This window comes from Colletes latitarsis, chromosome 7 (genome assembly GCF_051014445.1).
Source record: "Colletes latitarsis isolate SP2378_abdomen chromosome 7, iyColLati1, whole genome shotgun sequence".
NCBI classification, from domain to species: Eukaryota; Metazoa; Arthropoda; class Insecta; order Hymenoptera; family Colletidae; genus Colletes; species Colletes latitarsis.
In genome coordinates this window covers 18,896,315-18,910,500 of record NC_135140.1, presented here as the reverse complement: position 1 = coordinate 18,910,500, position 14,186 = coordinate 18,896,315, and the positions used below count along the sequence as shown (strand labels likewise).

General features: G+C 42.0%; 2 protein-coding genes across 5 annotated transcripts in view; one reads left to right on the top strand and one right to left on the bottom strand.

Moving 5' to 3' along the window:
* The window catches only part of Kst (spectrin beta chain, non-erythrocytic 5 kst), a 57,023-nt gene extending 55,419 nt beyond the window's left edge, over positions 1 to 1,604 (top strand). For all 4 annotated transcript variants that reach the window (XM_076769843.1, XM_076769841.1, XM_076769842.1 and 1 more), the window contains one exon: positions 158 to 1,604. In XM_076769843.1, the coding sequence (XP_076625958.1) occupies positions 158 to 388 (231 nt within the window). In that variant the 3' untranslated portion in view covers positions 389 to 1,604. The remainder of the gene's footprint in view (positions 1 to 157) is intronic.
* A 624-nt stretch (positions 1,605 to 2,228) lies between these two features.
* On the bottom strand, positions 2,229 to 9,321 carry LOC143343662 (synaptogenesis protein syg-1). Its single transcript, XM_076768776.1, has 6 exons — positions 8,958 to 9,321; positions 7,312 to 7,441; positions 4,989 to 5,188; positions 4,345 to 4,665; positions 3,345 to 3,833; positions 2,229 to 3,175 (listed from the first exon to the last, which is right to left on the bottom strand). The coding sequence occupies exons 1-6, from the start codon at positions 9,319 to 9,321 to the stop codon at positions 2,628 to 2,630; spliced, it is 2,052 nt and encodes a 683-aa protein (XP_076624891.1). The 3' UTR covers positions 2,229 to 2,627.
* Between the last annotated feature and the right edge of the window lie 4,865 nt (positions 9,322 to 14,186).

Below are 14,186 nucleotides of genomic sequence, written 5' to 3'. Positions count from 1 at the left end.
GTCAACGCGTTCACTGTCCGGACTCTTAGCGGCGTATCCAAAAGCGTGGCGCTATGATCCGTATACGAGTCATGGACAGTGAACGTGTTAACTATTATTTATTCGACTATTAATTCGAGTGCAACATTTCTATTTGTTTGTTGCATGTTTGTTATAGGGTTTGCAGCAGAATAATTCCTTCACGGGTAGGCCAGTGTCTTTACCGCCATACGTAGCTCCGCCTGCAGTTCCACAAAACTCACAAAACATAGTGGTGGACAGCAGGAGAGCTAGCGAGAGTGGATCGGAAAGCGAACACAGCATGGGTAGTAATCGCAAGGATCGCGATTGCAAGAGGAGTTCTGTTTTGAGTAATCTATTTGGTAGACGTAAGAAACCTCAATCGTAACCTTATAGACGACTACGTTTACGCTCGCTTGCGTAAGCATACATGGAACAGTGTGGCAAATGATAAATAGTTCCTTGGCAACTGTTAGGAAGAACACGTGTATATGTTATCTTTGCTGCATGATACATTAACATCCTCTGTAAATTATTTTTATGTACTATACAAGTTTTACTCGGAGTATAAATTTATCTTTATTGTTCACGTTGTTTGATAGCGTTGAAGATTATGGACACATAAGTTTAATGAACAGAGTACTTGATTCTAATAGTTTAAGAATCTAAGGGAGTTCAAGCTCTTCGCAATTTAACATTTATTTAGTTCTGCATTATGCTATCCAAATTAATAAGGAAACCAGTACATTGGATACGCGTGTCTCTCTTGTTTCAATAATTCTGTCATATTGGGAAATACTTTTACTACATAATGATAACTTCTAAGAAGTTTTGTACCATGTTCAACGCAAATATTGAACTCGTTAAAAGTATAGACACTGATCTATAATGTACCCGATACATTAAGGATTGAGAGAGATTGTTACAGACAACATTCAAAGAATCATTATTGTTTAAAGTTTGATTCTATTAGCTTGAAAAAATCTATTATGCAACATACGATTTTCTTAATTCGCGAAAAGTTACAGAAGAAATTATGAGGTATAAAAAAAAAGAATTGTTGATTTAGTGTTACTATGATTGTTAAATGGTTTGATGAATTTCTTTGGATGCATCGTAAATGTCATATGTTAGAAGGATTACGCCTTACACGCGACGATCGTTACTGAATTTATTTAAAGTGTACCTGACTTTAAGAGGAACGTTGAAATGTATGATGAGGAACATGCAAAATGCGTGTGCAACGTAAGGTTTAAGTTTGTAGATGTCATAATATATGTTGCAAATATTATATATGTGAAAACGCCTGTCCGGGACCAATGATCTTAATGTATTAAAGTACCAGGGATATGTACACATATCATATTTTTGAAGGAAAACGAGAAAATGATATATTCTTGAAGTTCAACAATTATTCTTTTTTTTTTATAACGAAGTAATATTATGATGTGTAAAGTGTATTTAATACTACATAAAAATATAATTATTATGTAGGCTTATCAGTGCTATTCTGTAGTTATATAGTGCAATTCCTTTATGCGCTAAGGAGTCGTCAACCGAGAGTTAAACAGAAAGATTAAATAAATAAAAGAGAAATATGAGAACGTGAATTATATTTTCAAGAACCTGTCGTTTCTTATTCAATCCTCGTAATACAATGTTATTCTCACGTGGTGCATTTCTGCGTTATTGCACGAATTTTATTATTAACACACGGAGAATATACGTTTACTGTGCTACCGAGTAAGTCTTTCTTAAAAAAATCATTTTATCGATTTTTGATTCCATACATTTATTATTTGGCATTATACTCGAGTATAAAAGTTTCGTTAAATGAAGATACTAAGCCAGCTTAACGAATTAATAATGGGATCCATTACTACGTATCGTTACTTTGCTACTCCTACTATCATTAAATTAAACCATTAATATCTCTGATTATTCTACGTACTGTAATAAAACTTAAAGTGAAACTTAAATGCAACAATAATAGTAACAACAAATAATTCAACTTTCATTTAAAAATTTGCAAACATTCATTGTTTAACTGCTGGATAGTACCTGTAACGACATTATCACATCCTTTAGTTCCCTAAAAAAAGCAGTTTTTATTCGAAGTCCTTCGTAAGGATGACAAACCACGAATAGCGTCGATAATCGAGGCACAATAGACTCTCTGAGCTTCAAAAGGAGTCCATAGTTGCATTCTGTTATACTTTGGCCCAACACTTGGTCCGTACAACTTACCACCCAGTTTTAACACAAAAACAAACACACAAAACATAATATTCCACACTTCAAACATCATGTCCCATCGTTAATGTCCTACTATACTTTGGTTTAACATATAACAGTGGAATGTACTGGCCTCCTTGACACGATATCCAGTTTAAAAAAATGGCGTCAGCGCAACACACAACAATCAGGCACTAGACACATGAAGTCTACGTCTAGATCTCTTGGTGTCTATGGTTATCAGGATAAGCCCACCCTTAGAACATTGCATTATACTTTACCAAACAGTAGAACAACGTCCAGTTAGAAAAAGATGTGTCATTGACACGCACACCAACGAAGAGCTCGGTGTCAGTCACCAGTGACCGTCATGGCACTGAACACGTTAACAGTCACACAATGGTAGGTGGTTGTAGAACAGCTGGCGCGTTTCTGAGTTTCATAGCTTCTGGACTTATGGCGCGCACCTGCTTGGTGATCTGGTCATAGTCGTACGTGACGGCCAGCCCACCCTCCGAGCTGCTCTTCCTGGTATAACTTTTGTCCTCGGAGGAGTTCATGGTCTTTTGTCTGTCGGTGGTCGTCGTGTTGCCGTACAACGCGTCCGCCGCGATGCCGCCCTTTTCTGCTTCTCTACGGTACCGTCGACTCTTGAACCTGAGCACCGAGTACACAGTAAAGAATATCAGAACCAAGAGAAACAGCAGACCCACGACAGCACCTGCCACTATTACTCTCATTTCCGTTGGGTCTCGGATGAGTAGTTTAACGTTTGTCGAATCCCTTCCCTTCTCACTCTCCACCAGTAGCGTGTACATCCGTGCATCTTCTTTCTGCAGGTCCTTGATCACCAGTTTCGCCCAATAGCAGTTCGTTATCATCTCGTTCTCCTTGATGTGCTCTAATGGCACAGCCTCATACTTTGGATGAATGCTCTCACCTGGGTAGGAAATGCTTAATTACTGGTTGCTATTGATGGACAGTTTAGTGACAGATACTTGTAGCTATTAGGGGTTCATGGAATGATAATTCATTCACTTTTGGTGATAGATAATGCACAAATGCTTTGGTAGACTAGTATTGCTTACTTTGACCCTATCGATTCTTACCAGCCCTAATGTGAGAGCTTCCCCATTGCCAAGCAACTAGTTTAGGAGGTGGTCTTGAGCAGAACCGCGACTTTAGAATATGCTCAGATTCTCCAGTCCAACCCAGTGACTCGTAGAAACCCTTTCCACCGGAAGAAGGTCTGACCTGTATCTCGGGTGGTCCTGTCACATGGAGTACATAACGAGCCTCGCTTGGCATTTCCCTCCTCACCCCGTTGATCACGTTGAAAGCCACGCATCGGTATTCCCCCTCATCAGACCACATGACGTTCTCCAAACGCAAGCGTTTGCCACCATCCTTGTTCTGGAGGCGATTCTCTATGGCTTCTGTCACGCCACCGCGAAGATGCATCCATTTGTACTGAGCTGGTGGGTTCGCCTCGAAGTTGACGCATTCAAAAGGCTCCAAACTTGAGCTTAACAGAGTCGTTTCCTCGAACTTCTGCGCTGTGTCGTTGCTGGTGCTGTTTTCCTTGAGGCTGGGACCATCTGATTAAGATGGAAACAGTTGTTCAAAGTAGAATTCATATAGATGGTTGGAAATGTATCAGTTTCTGGTGGAGTTAGACTAAACTGGTTGAATTGTTAATTGGCTATTTTTATAACTTTCTTGCAATTTAAGGTTGAGAGTTTCACTACACAGGCAAAGTCAATTAACGTTACTAGAAAAGGGAAGGCAATTAACTTGAACATATTACATATGTCTAACAACCCAGAGCTGAGTACAAATTACTTAGCAGTGACAGATGTCGTTATTTCCTCCCACTTATTATTTCTGAGAAGAACCTTAGTACATCCAAAGTTACAAATTTAGTTTTGCTACAATAAATTGTATCTGGAATACTGCAACAAAGGGAAAGTCCAGTTGCCCAGTATTAGACGTCCAACAATAGAGTACAAATTGATGTACTTATCAAAGACTACAGGTGCCATTACTTCCTCCCGTTGTTCTTCCTTAAAAGTAGGTATCATGGTAAAAGTCGAACTACTTGCTACGAACATTGTACGTCCAGTCTGTAGTTAGCCGGGGCGCTTTCACCGATAACGTTGACCGCCTTGCAAGAATAGAGACCGGCGTCGTTTCTCTTGACCGGCTCAAATCTCAGCTCGGATCCCGTCTGTGTGGTGTTCTGCTGCGTTCTGTTTAGCATCAACGAAACGACGTTGCTCGTCACAGTGATGGGAGCTGAATCCTTGAACCACTTGATCGTTCCGCTGGGATTGGCGTCCGCGAAGCATTTCAGGCTCATAAAGCTCGCCGAATCCTCGAGGGCCGCCACCAGCAGCCGCGGTTTCGTCTCGAGCCGCACCTCCGGTGAATCTAAAATTCCAGACGCCGTTAGAGAATTAACTGGACGCTCTTCTTACTCGCGGCGCTGTTATTTTACAGAAGACTGTTCTAAGCCGGTAATTGCATATCGTAAAACCTGAAATCTCGACGATGGACGACGCTAATTGCGGTCTGGTTATCTAGACCACAATGGCGGAATATTCGGAATATTCTGGTGGCTGAAGGTTTCATTTCTCAAATGAAATTAACAAGAGGTATTCAAGAACACTTAGGGAGTACCAAAGTCGTCTTGAATTATTTTTTTTAAATTCAAAATGGATTTGGACGACGGAGGAAAGTGGTGATATACATACAATGCACATCCAGTCGTGTTTCTGTAGAAGTAGGAACGATGCCGGATGGATGCATCGTGATGCATCGAATTGGCAGACCATGTGTTTCCCTTTGTCCACGGACACGTAGAAGACTGTGGGCAGCCCACGTCTTTGGGCTGTCCACTTCTGTCGCGTTCGTCTGCTCCCTCAGAGGCTCCACCTCGTCTCCGCCTATGTACCTGAGTCGAAAGCAAAGGATTTAAATACCGTGCATGCGAAGAAGCCACAGAGTTACAGCCATCCTTCGTTTTCAAGTTCAGATGCAGAAGCCCAAAGGTCTGTATAATTTCAAGAACGATAGTCTGATAAAGCTCTACATCACTTTCTCCTATCTTGAATTTTGGAGACATCAACGCCTGCGCAAGAGGGTACCCAGAAATGATCTTTTTCTGCTCGAAATTGCTCGTAATTTGAAAGCAGAAATATTCTTTGCAGTTCACGATAGCTATAACAATGGGTAACGGCTAGTCTCTGAATAAAACAAACGTGATTTTGCGTATGAATTTTGCACGGAAGATTTACTCGACTAACCGTTACACCCATGTTTCCGGAAAGCTGTTCAGCAACTTCCCACAAACGTCGATATTCAAGGTTTATATACCCTTTCTAGAGTGATTCACGGGGAGACTATGTTCCCGGCCAGTTTCACCGCTTCCACGGCCGCAATCTGCATAATTATGCTTGGCACTGCATCTTCCGAGGAACGGTGGACGAAAAGAAGAAGAAGAAACGACGAACTGTTTAGAGACACCGTGCCTATTAAAGGCAGTAAAGCGGCCGATAGGACCCTTCCGCGCGTTTCGATGCTCGGTATTATTCTCGCAAATGCCAGGCGAAGTGTAAAATTAGGAACTGTTCGCGTCGCGTTTCATATTCTATGCGCCTCGCGTAGAAAAACAAAAATTTCTCGCGGAATGTGCATCGGCGATTTGACGAAGTCGAGTTGCGCCATGTTTCTTGCGAAACATCTCTTGCGCAGTCATCGATGTCACCGCAGTATCAGAGCTATTTTATTCGAAGCAACCAAAAATTCTGGAAATAATTTTTGTGGCTGCATTTGAATATTTATTTGCCACTTTGGTGATCGTTTCTACGCACCAGTGCATTAACCTTTTTGTTCCTCGTGTCGCAATGTATAATTGAGTAATCCAATTGGTAATAAAATACTTGGGCAACGACGCTGGTTGTATTTCGTTTCTATTGTTTTTGCAGCAACTTTCATTCGTAGGAATGCTGGCTGCACCAGACATTGTATTATTACGATTCGTTGGCATTCGACACCGTTTCGAAACCACTGACTAAAATTTCTGTGCAAATGGAAATTATTTACGAACGATCAATTATCGAAAACGCTTCTACGTTTAACGAAGATGTTCCCAGTGGGGTATACATAGGCTTTTGAAAATGTTCCTGAAGCAGAACGAGTATTTTTTATGTTTCTGTGAATTTTATCGTCTTTTCGAAACGTGAAAATGATGGTTCACAGAGGCCAGTCGAGGCAAGAACTCATAACGCGGTGTTTATGCAGCGGAGAACTTCGCGAGCAGCGTCTTTTTCGTTTCATGGTCTAGCGAGCAGCCCAGCCACGCCTCATCTAAATTCTTCTAACATAAAACTAGCTCTGATCATCACCTTTACATCAGCTGCGTTACAATTTTTACGAGCACGTTACGACGTGTAAACATAGCTTCCCCCCAGCCCCGATCGGACTTTCAAATTTCTAAATAGAGACGAAAAAAAAAAATCAGAATAATACGTTTTTGTTTCGAACCAATAACGTTATTATATCACAAAATAATCGGTTGAAAATTGTTATAGATCGTTAATCGGCGTTTAGAAAGCGCGGACAATTTAGGCGAGAGAGGAAATGGCGAAAATCTGGTAAACAGGTTTCGCTGCTAATTGGCCGTGAATCGCGTCCAAAATGAACTTTCATTTTTCGCAGCATCTCTTATGTTCCTGCCCATTAACCTAACCGTCGTAATTTAGAAGAGATTTCCTTGCTCCACGAATTTTATTTTACGCTGGAGCGAATTCCAACAGATTCTAAGAACGCAGCAGCCTCCATTGATCAATATTGCACAAGTTATTTGTAAATTCCTCAACTTATAGTAATTGAATACTGAATTTGAGAGACTCGTGCTGCTCCGTGAACTTCCACGAACTTCCATGCTTTTTAAATTCCCTTTAAATCGAGTAGCCACTCTTTCGCGATTTAATTCACCGTTTGAAAATAATGCGCAATCGCATTAGTCAGGGCACATTATTCTACCCTTTCAGGAGGCTAATTGACACGGCTTACCACTTTATGAGCGCCGGTGGATTTCCATATCTTGATACGCAGGAAATGGTGACTTCCTGACCCTCCCTTAAAGTTAGGGCAGTGGTTAAAATGGTTCCCCCGTACTCCAGCCGCGGCTTCCGGGGTTTCACTGAAATCCGTAACGCAACGGGAGATCCAACCATTAGATATACGTACTAAACACTCGCAACAATATACGCTTTACATAAAATATACGATTTACTTAACGCGATGATTCATCGTTGCTCGAACAGGACGTCGTGTTTTTGTTTTCTCTCAAACATATTGGAGATTTGTAAAATTAGAGTGTACCTCCGCGAGATAAGAACTAACTAAACGACTCTAAAGTGGTGAGAAAATTAGAACGGAACGAGGTGTTTCGCGGTGAATTGCGCCACGACGCGGCTGCGTTTAGGCGAATTTCAAGCAACCCCCGCGCGTAAGGTCTGCATTGTTCCGTTGAAGTGGCATCGGGATCTGATTATGCGCGTGACTCGAGGTGAATCGCCGAGGAAAGTGATTTTTTCCGCGGTGATGTAAAAACTCAACGTTCCGTTAAAGCTAAGTACCGTATTTAACGCATTAATGTCTCGCGAAACGTTATGGAGAACTGTTACGCGAGCACCGCGGATCCCCTAATTGCGAATTTAAAACTTGCATCGATGCGTTACGTGCATTCGAACTAATAACACTGCTGAGTAATCGTTTAAAATTGATTCGAAACCGTTTTGAAATATTGCCTCGTTTAGATTTCGCGTTGATCGACTTCGTTCTAGTGAACTAAACAGTTGCACGAATATGCATAACAGGCTGTTAGAGCAATTGTGTCAAATGTTATTTAAATCGTAGGAGTTTTCTGATTTATTACAAAAAGTAAAGGTATTCTTCGAAATTGAATCCAAAGAAGCCTCGTTTCTAATTCTCCGAAAGTATTTAGGACCTTCGTAAGAAATCTGGCAATGTGTTTCATTTTTTTGGGGGGTCGTTTCTAGGCGGTAAGATCACACGCAGATGCACAGGCATCGAATATCCGTCTCAAGTGTCCAAAGAAAAAATATTTCTCCTCGTGCAGGTCCTGGAAACCTTTTAGTCAGCTATTCTGTACCACGAAGTGACAAGTTTTTATGAAATATCTGGGAAATATTTCTTCTGGAACCTTAACGACCAGAGAAACTATGCTTGAGTCTATTCATTTTGTCAGACACGTCTAAACGACTTTGAGAATGAGTTTATTAATTCCAAATAAAGAAGATGTAGAATATTTTCTATCAATTTTTTTCTAGAAAGTGGGTAGGATTTCGGGGGTATGTGTAATGACCAAAAATGATTGCGATCGATTCTTGCAACCGAAAATAATTTTTTTAAAACGATTTGAAATTTTTGAATTTAATCCTTAATAACTTTCTAACGGAGCCTCCATCAAATTGGTATTCTCGATTTTCGTCTTATTTTGGCCTCTAAAACCCCCCATTAAAATTTTTCCCTGAGGTGGCTGAACACCCCTTTACTAAAATATTCACTCTAGTGCACAAACGACTTTTATAACGAAAGGAGCTCGAACCAAAGGTATGGAGAATTGGAGAATAGAATAAAAACGACATATTTTTCTCGATTAGAATATTGTTCTCATAAAAAAATAATTTCACCTCTGACCAGTAGACGCGAGGGCAAGGAGGTGAGGGCATCCTGTCGCGTAAAATCGCCAGAAGTGACTTGACACTCCCAATGGCCGTCGTCGAAGTCGAGGGAGGCCCTTCTGATAAGGAGGGTGCAATCGCTGCCCCGTCCGCTGGCCCACTCGTATTTGTCCGGATGCATGCCCACCGGCTTCCGGTCTTTCTGCCAGATGCACTGGCCACGCTTGTCCTGCACCCTGCACCGTAACTGCACGTCATCGCCGGATGAGACTTCCTGGTACAACGCCGGAGTTTCAGCGAACCTTTGCTCGCCAATAATCGCGGTCACCATCGCCAGCAGGGCCAAGATGGCTCGAAGATGAACGAACTTCATTTTCTCAGTTCCTTACTTCCTTTCAAACAACAATCTTATTCGTTGGATTTTCTATTTAGATACCTCAGCGCATCATGAAAGATCGTAGCAATTTGGCGCCAAAATAACGCTCGTTATAAACTACAGAATTTCTAACCACCGTCCGTACGATCCTAACTTTATTATTACAATCATTTCTAATAAAAAGTACTTGAATTCAAAATACTTTCACTGTAAACATTATGCACCTTCGATCTGACGTTTATGTTCGATACACTTTCGGAAGATTCGTCGCGCAAAAATCGTTTCGTTGAATTTATGGTAACGAATATACGTTGGGTTATCGTTCGATGTGTACCGTGTCATAATTATCGCGGTCACTGTGATCGTCGGCAGTCAACATCGCGCAAAAGAACACCGGGAATCTTCTCGTTGGAGAACATAAGACGAAGTGAGCCGTTGTGAAATTCGAACTAAACTCCGCGACGGGGAAACGCCCGCAGCGCCGTCGGCGGCGGTTCGTCGAAGCTCATTCGCATCCCCTACGAACTTTAAACCTTCGTGTACCCCTCCCCCACACGAAAGTCTTTGAAACGCAATTTGTTAAACGCGAAACTGTCGAGTGGCAGTGATTATCGTGAGGGATCGGCTCTTTAAAAGTTTCGTAGACACGATATGCTCGTTCGGAGTCATTAACTCGGAGACGTGTAAACACTTCACGCAACACTAGTCGTTCTATTTTCACTTGCATTTTACGTTCCACTTCCGTGACTCAGGGGGTTCCACCGTTCCAACCCACATCCTCGAATCGAACCGAATAAATTTGATTTCGACGGAGATGTTCCGATAAAATCGTAATCCTTATGCTGGATACTCGAATAGGAGCGAACGGATCGCTGACAAAGGGTGCTAGGAGACTGAGAGGAAAGAAAACAGACGGTCGAGGTAAACGAAGTATCTAGGACGTCGGAGTACAATACCGAAAGCACGTAGTGGAACTGAGCCGGAGTTAAAGCCAGAACGTTCACCGGAGTGGAAGCGGAAGACGGGCCCCGAACGCGGGCCCACGCGTGCGTATCCAACCCTGTCTCCTCTGCTGCTATCCTTATTATTCGAGCGTGTTATCATTATGCCATGCTACGGCGAGCTTAGCCGCCCATTTGCTCCATATACTTTTTATTTCGCGTTTAGTCACCGGGAAAACCACCACCGCGCCTACTTCGGGCCCAACCACCCTTCCTCCCCTCCGACCACCCCCTTTTTCATTCGTCCACTCGAGTTCGAAGAGAAAGTAGCTACTTATTAGGCCATTAGACAGACGCATTCGACGTTAAACCACCGACAGATGCTACCGATAAGCTTTCGAGTGAAAAACACGCACTCTCCTTGACAATTTATGGCAGCCATATGCGTACTTTAACACTCATTTTCGGTCGTCTACGTTCTGATTACTATACCAAATGAATATTTAATTATTGTGATTTTGGAACTGAGTAAGTGTGCCGAATAATGATGAAACATTCCTTAATGGAAGGGGCGGAGTGAAAGTAGTTAAAATGTATTAAAACGCTAGTCCATACATCATGAAGTCATTCTTTACCGACTGATCGAACTACAGAGCGTTACCCACCGAGACACGTGCGCCATTTTCTAATCGTAGTATCACAGACGATGTATACGAGTAGACCTTTCACCACTGATATATGGTATATGATACTGGTATACGACTCGTATATACAGGGTGTTCGGCCACCCCTGGGAAAAATTTTAATAGAGTATTCTAGAGACCAAAATAAGACGAAAATCAAGAATACCAATTTGTTGATGGAGGCTTCGTTAAAAGGTAAGGGGGTTTCGAGACCCCATAAAAATGGGCCGAAAAAATACATTGGGTGAAAGATCTACTCGTTTGACAATACTCCAGAATCTTTGATGAATCAATGAGAATCAAAAATAATCTGGCGAAGAAGCTCTATATTTATGATGACCTATGCAAAGCGGATCGCAGCCTAATTTGCTAATACTATTTAGTTTTTAATTAATATTTGCATTACCCAGCTAAGAGTGATACGATTATTAATTAAACGCTAAATAGTATTACCCAGGTCTCACCACGTGGAGGTTGCTGCGAATGGAGACCCACCCTAACCGAATCCCATCCACCTTCCATTAATAAAGAGCTTCTGTGACTAACGATCGTTGGTTGAACGAGAAACAAACGAAAGTGCAATGAAAGATGCATAACCAACGAAGAGAGTTGAAAGAATTTTCAAAAGAATTTGTCTTCAAATAAAGATAACCTGCCTAACATAATGGTTAACCAAACACCTGCCTAACTATAAATCTAAATTCGTTTATTATATCAAGAAACAATTCTAAATTTGCAGCCATTAGCTCGGTGTCACCCACGAAGAATAACTTTTCTATCGTGGGTGACACCGATTACCAGGTCTCACCACGAGGAGGTTGCTGCGAGTGGAGACCCGAAAGGAGATAGATGGAATCCAAGTTCCATCGATCTCCCTTTTACATCCTTAGAAACTAGATTAGTCGTGCCAAGTAATTATTTTGTTTAAAAGAGGGACGAAGCTAAATCGTGGGTGACGCGACTCGATACGACGCGATGCACCATGCAATAGTGCAAGGAACGAGAGACGCGAACCGAATAGCGAGGTCAAAAGGGTCAGCTCGTTGCCTCTTGGCAAGTCCGATCGAAGGGGAAGGGAATCGACGCACCCGACACGGGTTCCCCATTTCCCCCAAGCAGCCTGTTGGGAGCCAAATGGACCCAACTCGGGATGTCTGACAGAGAGAGGGATCCTGAGTCGGGGCTACCGCAGACAGGAACAGTCCCTGATCCCCTCTGCGGCCGAAATACCCTTTCCCTTGGATCGTCTCACTAGAGGACGGCAACTGACCCTTCGGACCAGCTAATCGGCCGATCACTTGCTTTCTACATGGAAGCAGTGGTGATCAGAGGGGACGAGGGACGAGTGAAAGAGAAGCTACTTTTTACATAATTACTTGGCAGGACACGCGGCTACACTAGGGGCTTAAGTCTAAATACCAAGTAATTATTTTGTTTAAAAAGGGATGAAGCTAAATTGTTGGAGACGCGACGCGACGCGATGCTGAACCGTGCAGCAGATCTTCGGATCGAATCGACACTACCCTTGGTAGATTGATTTCTATTTCTAGAAATCGATCTATCATTGGCAGGCGACTAGATCTTTCGGACAAACTGGACGGCCGATCACATGTTTCGTTCGACGAAACAATGGTGACCGAAGCAAGAAACGAAAGAACGAGTCGAGAGAAGCTACTTGTTAAATAATTACTTGGTATACGCAGATACACTAGAGACTTAAAATTAACGTCGAAGCTCAAATCTAGTCAAGTTGAAGCTAAAATTCGGACGATAGAAGGAAACAAAGTTCCTTGTACCAAGCAATTATGTGGTTAAAAAGAGGGATGAAGCTAAATCGTGGGATACGCGACGCGACGCGACGCGATGCTGTACCGTGCAGCGGATCCGAGGATCGAACCTACTGCCCTTGCTAACTCGATCTCAACAAGAAAACAGAGAACTGCAACTCCGAATCGAGGTCTCCATTTCTCCAACGCAACCCGCCGGGAGCCCGAAGGACCCGACTTAGGTTGTCTGACAAAGAGAGAGTACCTGAGACAGAGTCGACTTCCGCTGGAAGGTATGCGTTTCCGCAGAATACGGAAACTCCACACCTTCCAGCGAAGTGCCGTTTTCCCTCAATCAAGCTTACCAAGGGAAGGCGATTAGATCTTTCGGACCAGATACACGGCCGATCACATGTTTCAATCGATGAAACAGCGGTGACCGAAGCTAGGAACGAGGGAACGAGCGAGAGAAGCTACTTATTGAATAATTGCTTGGTAGGACGCGGAAGTATGTACAATAAAGAAATCTTCGACGTTAATTTTAAGATTCGCGACGAAGCTTAAATCTAATCGACTTAGAATTAAATGTCCCTCGGCGGTTGTGGCGTCTTCAATGTCCCTGTGAATAATCTGAAATTAAAATTGATACTCATATTAGTGACACAAAAGGAAATTTAATAAACACCATGCAAACTAGACAAAGCGATGGAATACTATGTGAGAATCTATAAGATTCTCGATACTAGACCTACCTAAGGAAATGTACAAAATTTACGCATAATACAAACGAAGTATTCTCCCTATACTTGCATGACGAGAGATAAAAATTCATGGAATAATGTCGAAGTAAAATAGCCAACGATTACAAAAATTATCTGAAGAACCATACAAACGGAAACGAACAGAAACAAAGATTGAGCAGAATTGAAAATCCAACGATGAAATCAGAGAGTGAAAATACCCAAGACTTAAACAAAATATTTTAGCGAAATAGAACAAGAATAAAAATCTTATTCTAATTAGTGAGATCAAACAAAACAAACAAAAATGGTATATGATTCGACACAACCATGTCAATTCAAAAAATAAGGCAATAGAAGAAATAGGGGAGGAAAACATAATAACCAAATAAAACCGGACAGTCAAACAACACTGAATTATGTCCAAACAAATAAAATAAACTGGTCAATTCTGTGATAATAATATAAATAAGTAAAGTGGGCTTACTACTTGTTGAGCATTAGTTACCATTACCAAGGAAGCAGTACCAGAGGTCCAGCTGTAACATAAGAAACGATTCGTAATTTAGCAAAAGCGTTAAACAGTTCCATAACGTTGGATTGGTATCAAACGACAAAATAGAAGTGGGGAGAGCAATTTTAAATAGTTCTTACCAGTGGTCATCACGGTCCGGCACTGGTCAGTAGTGGTCAGTAGTGGTCAGTAGTCGGATCTCCACTGGTCAGCACTGG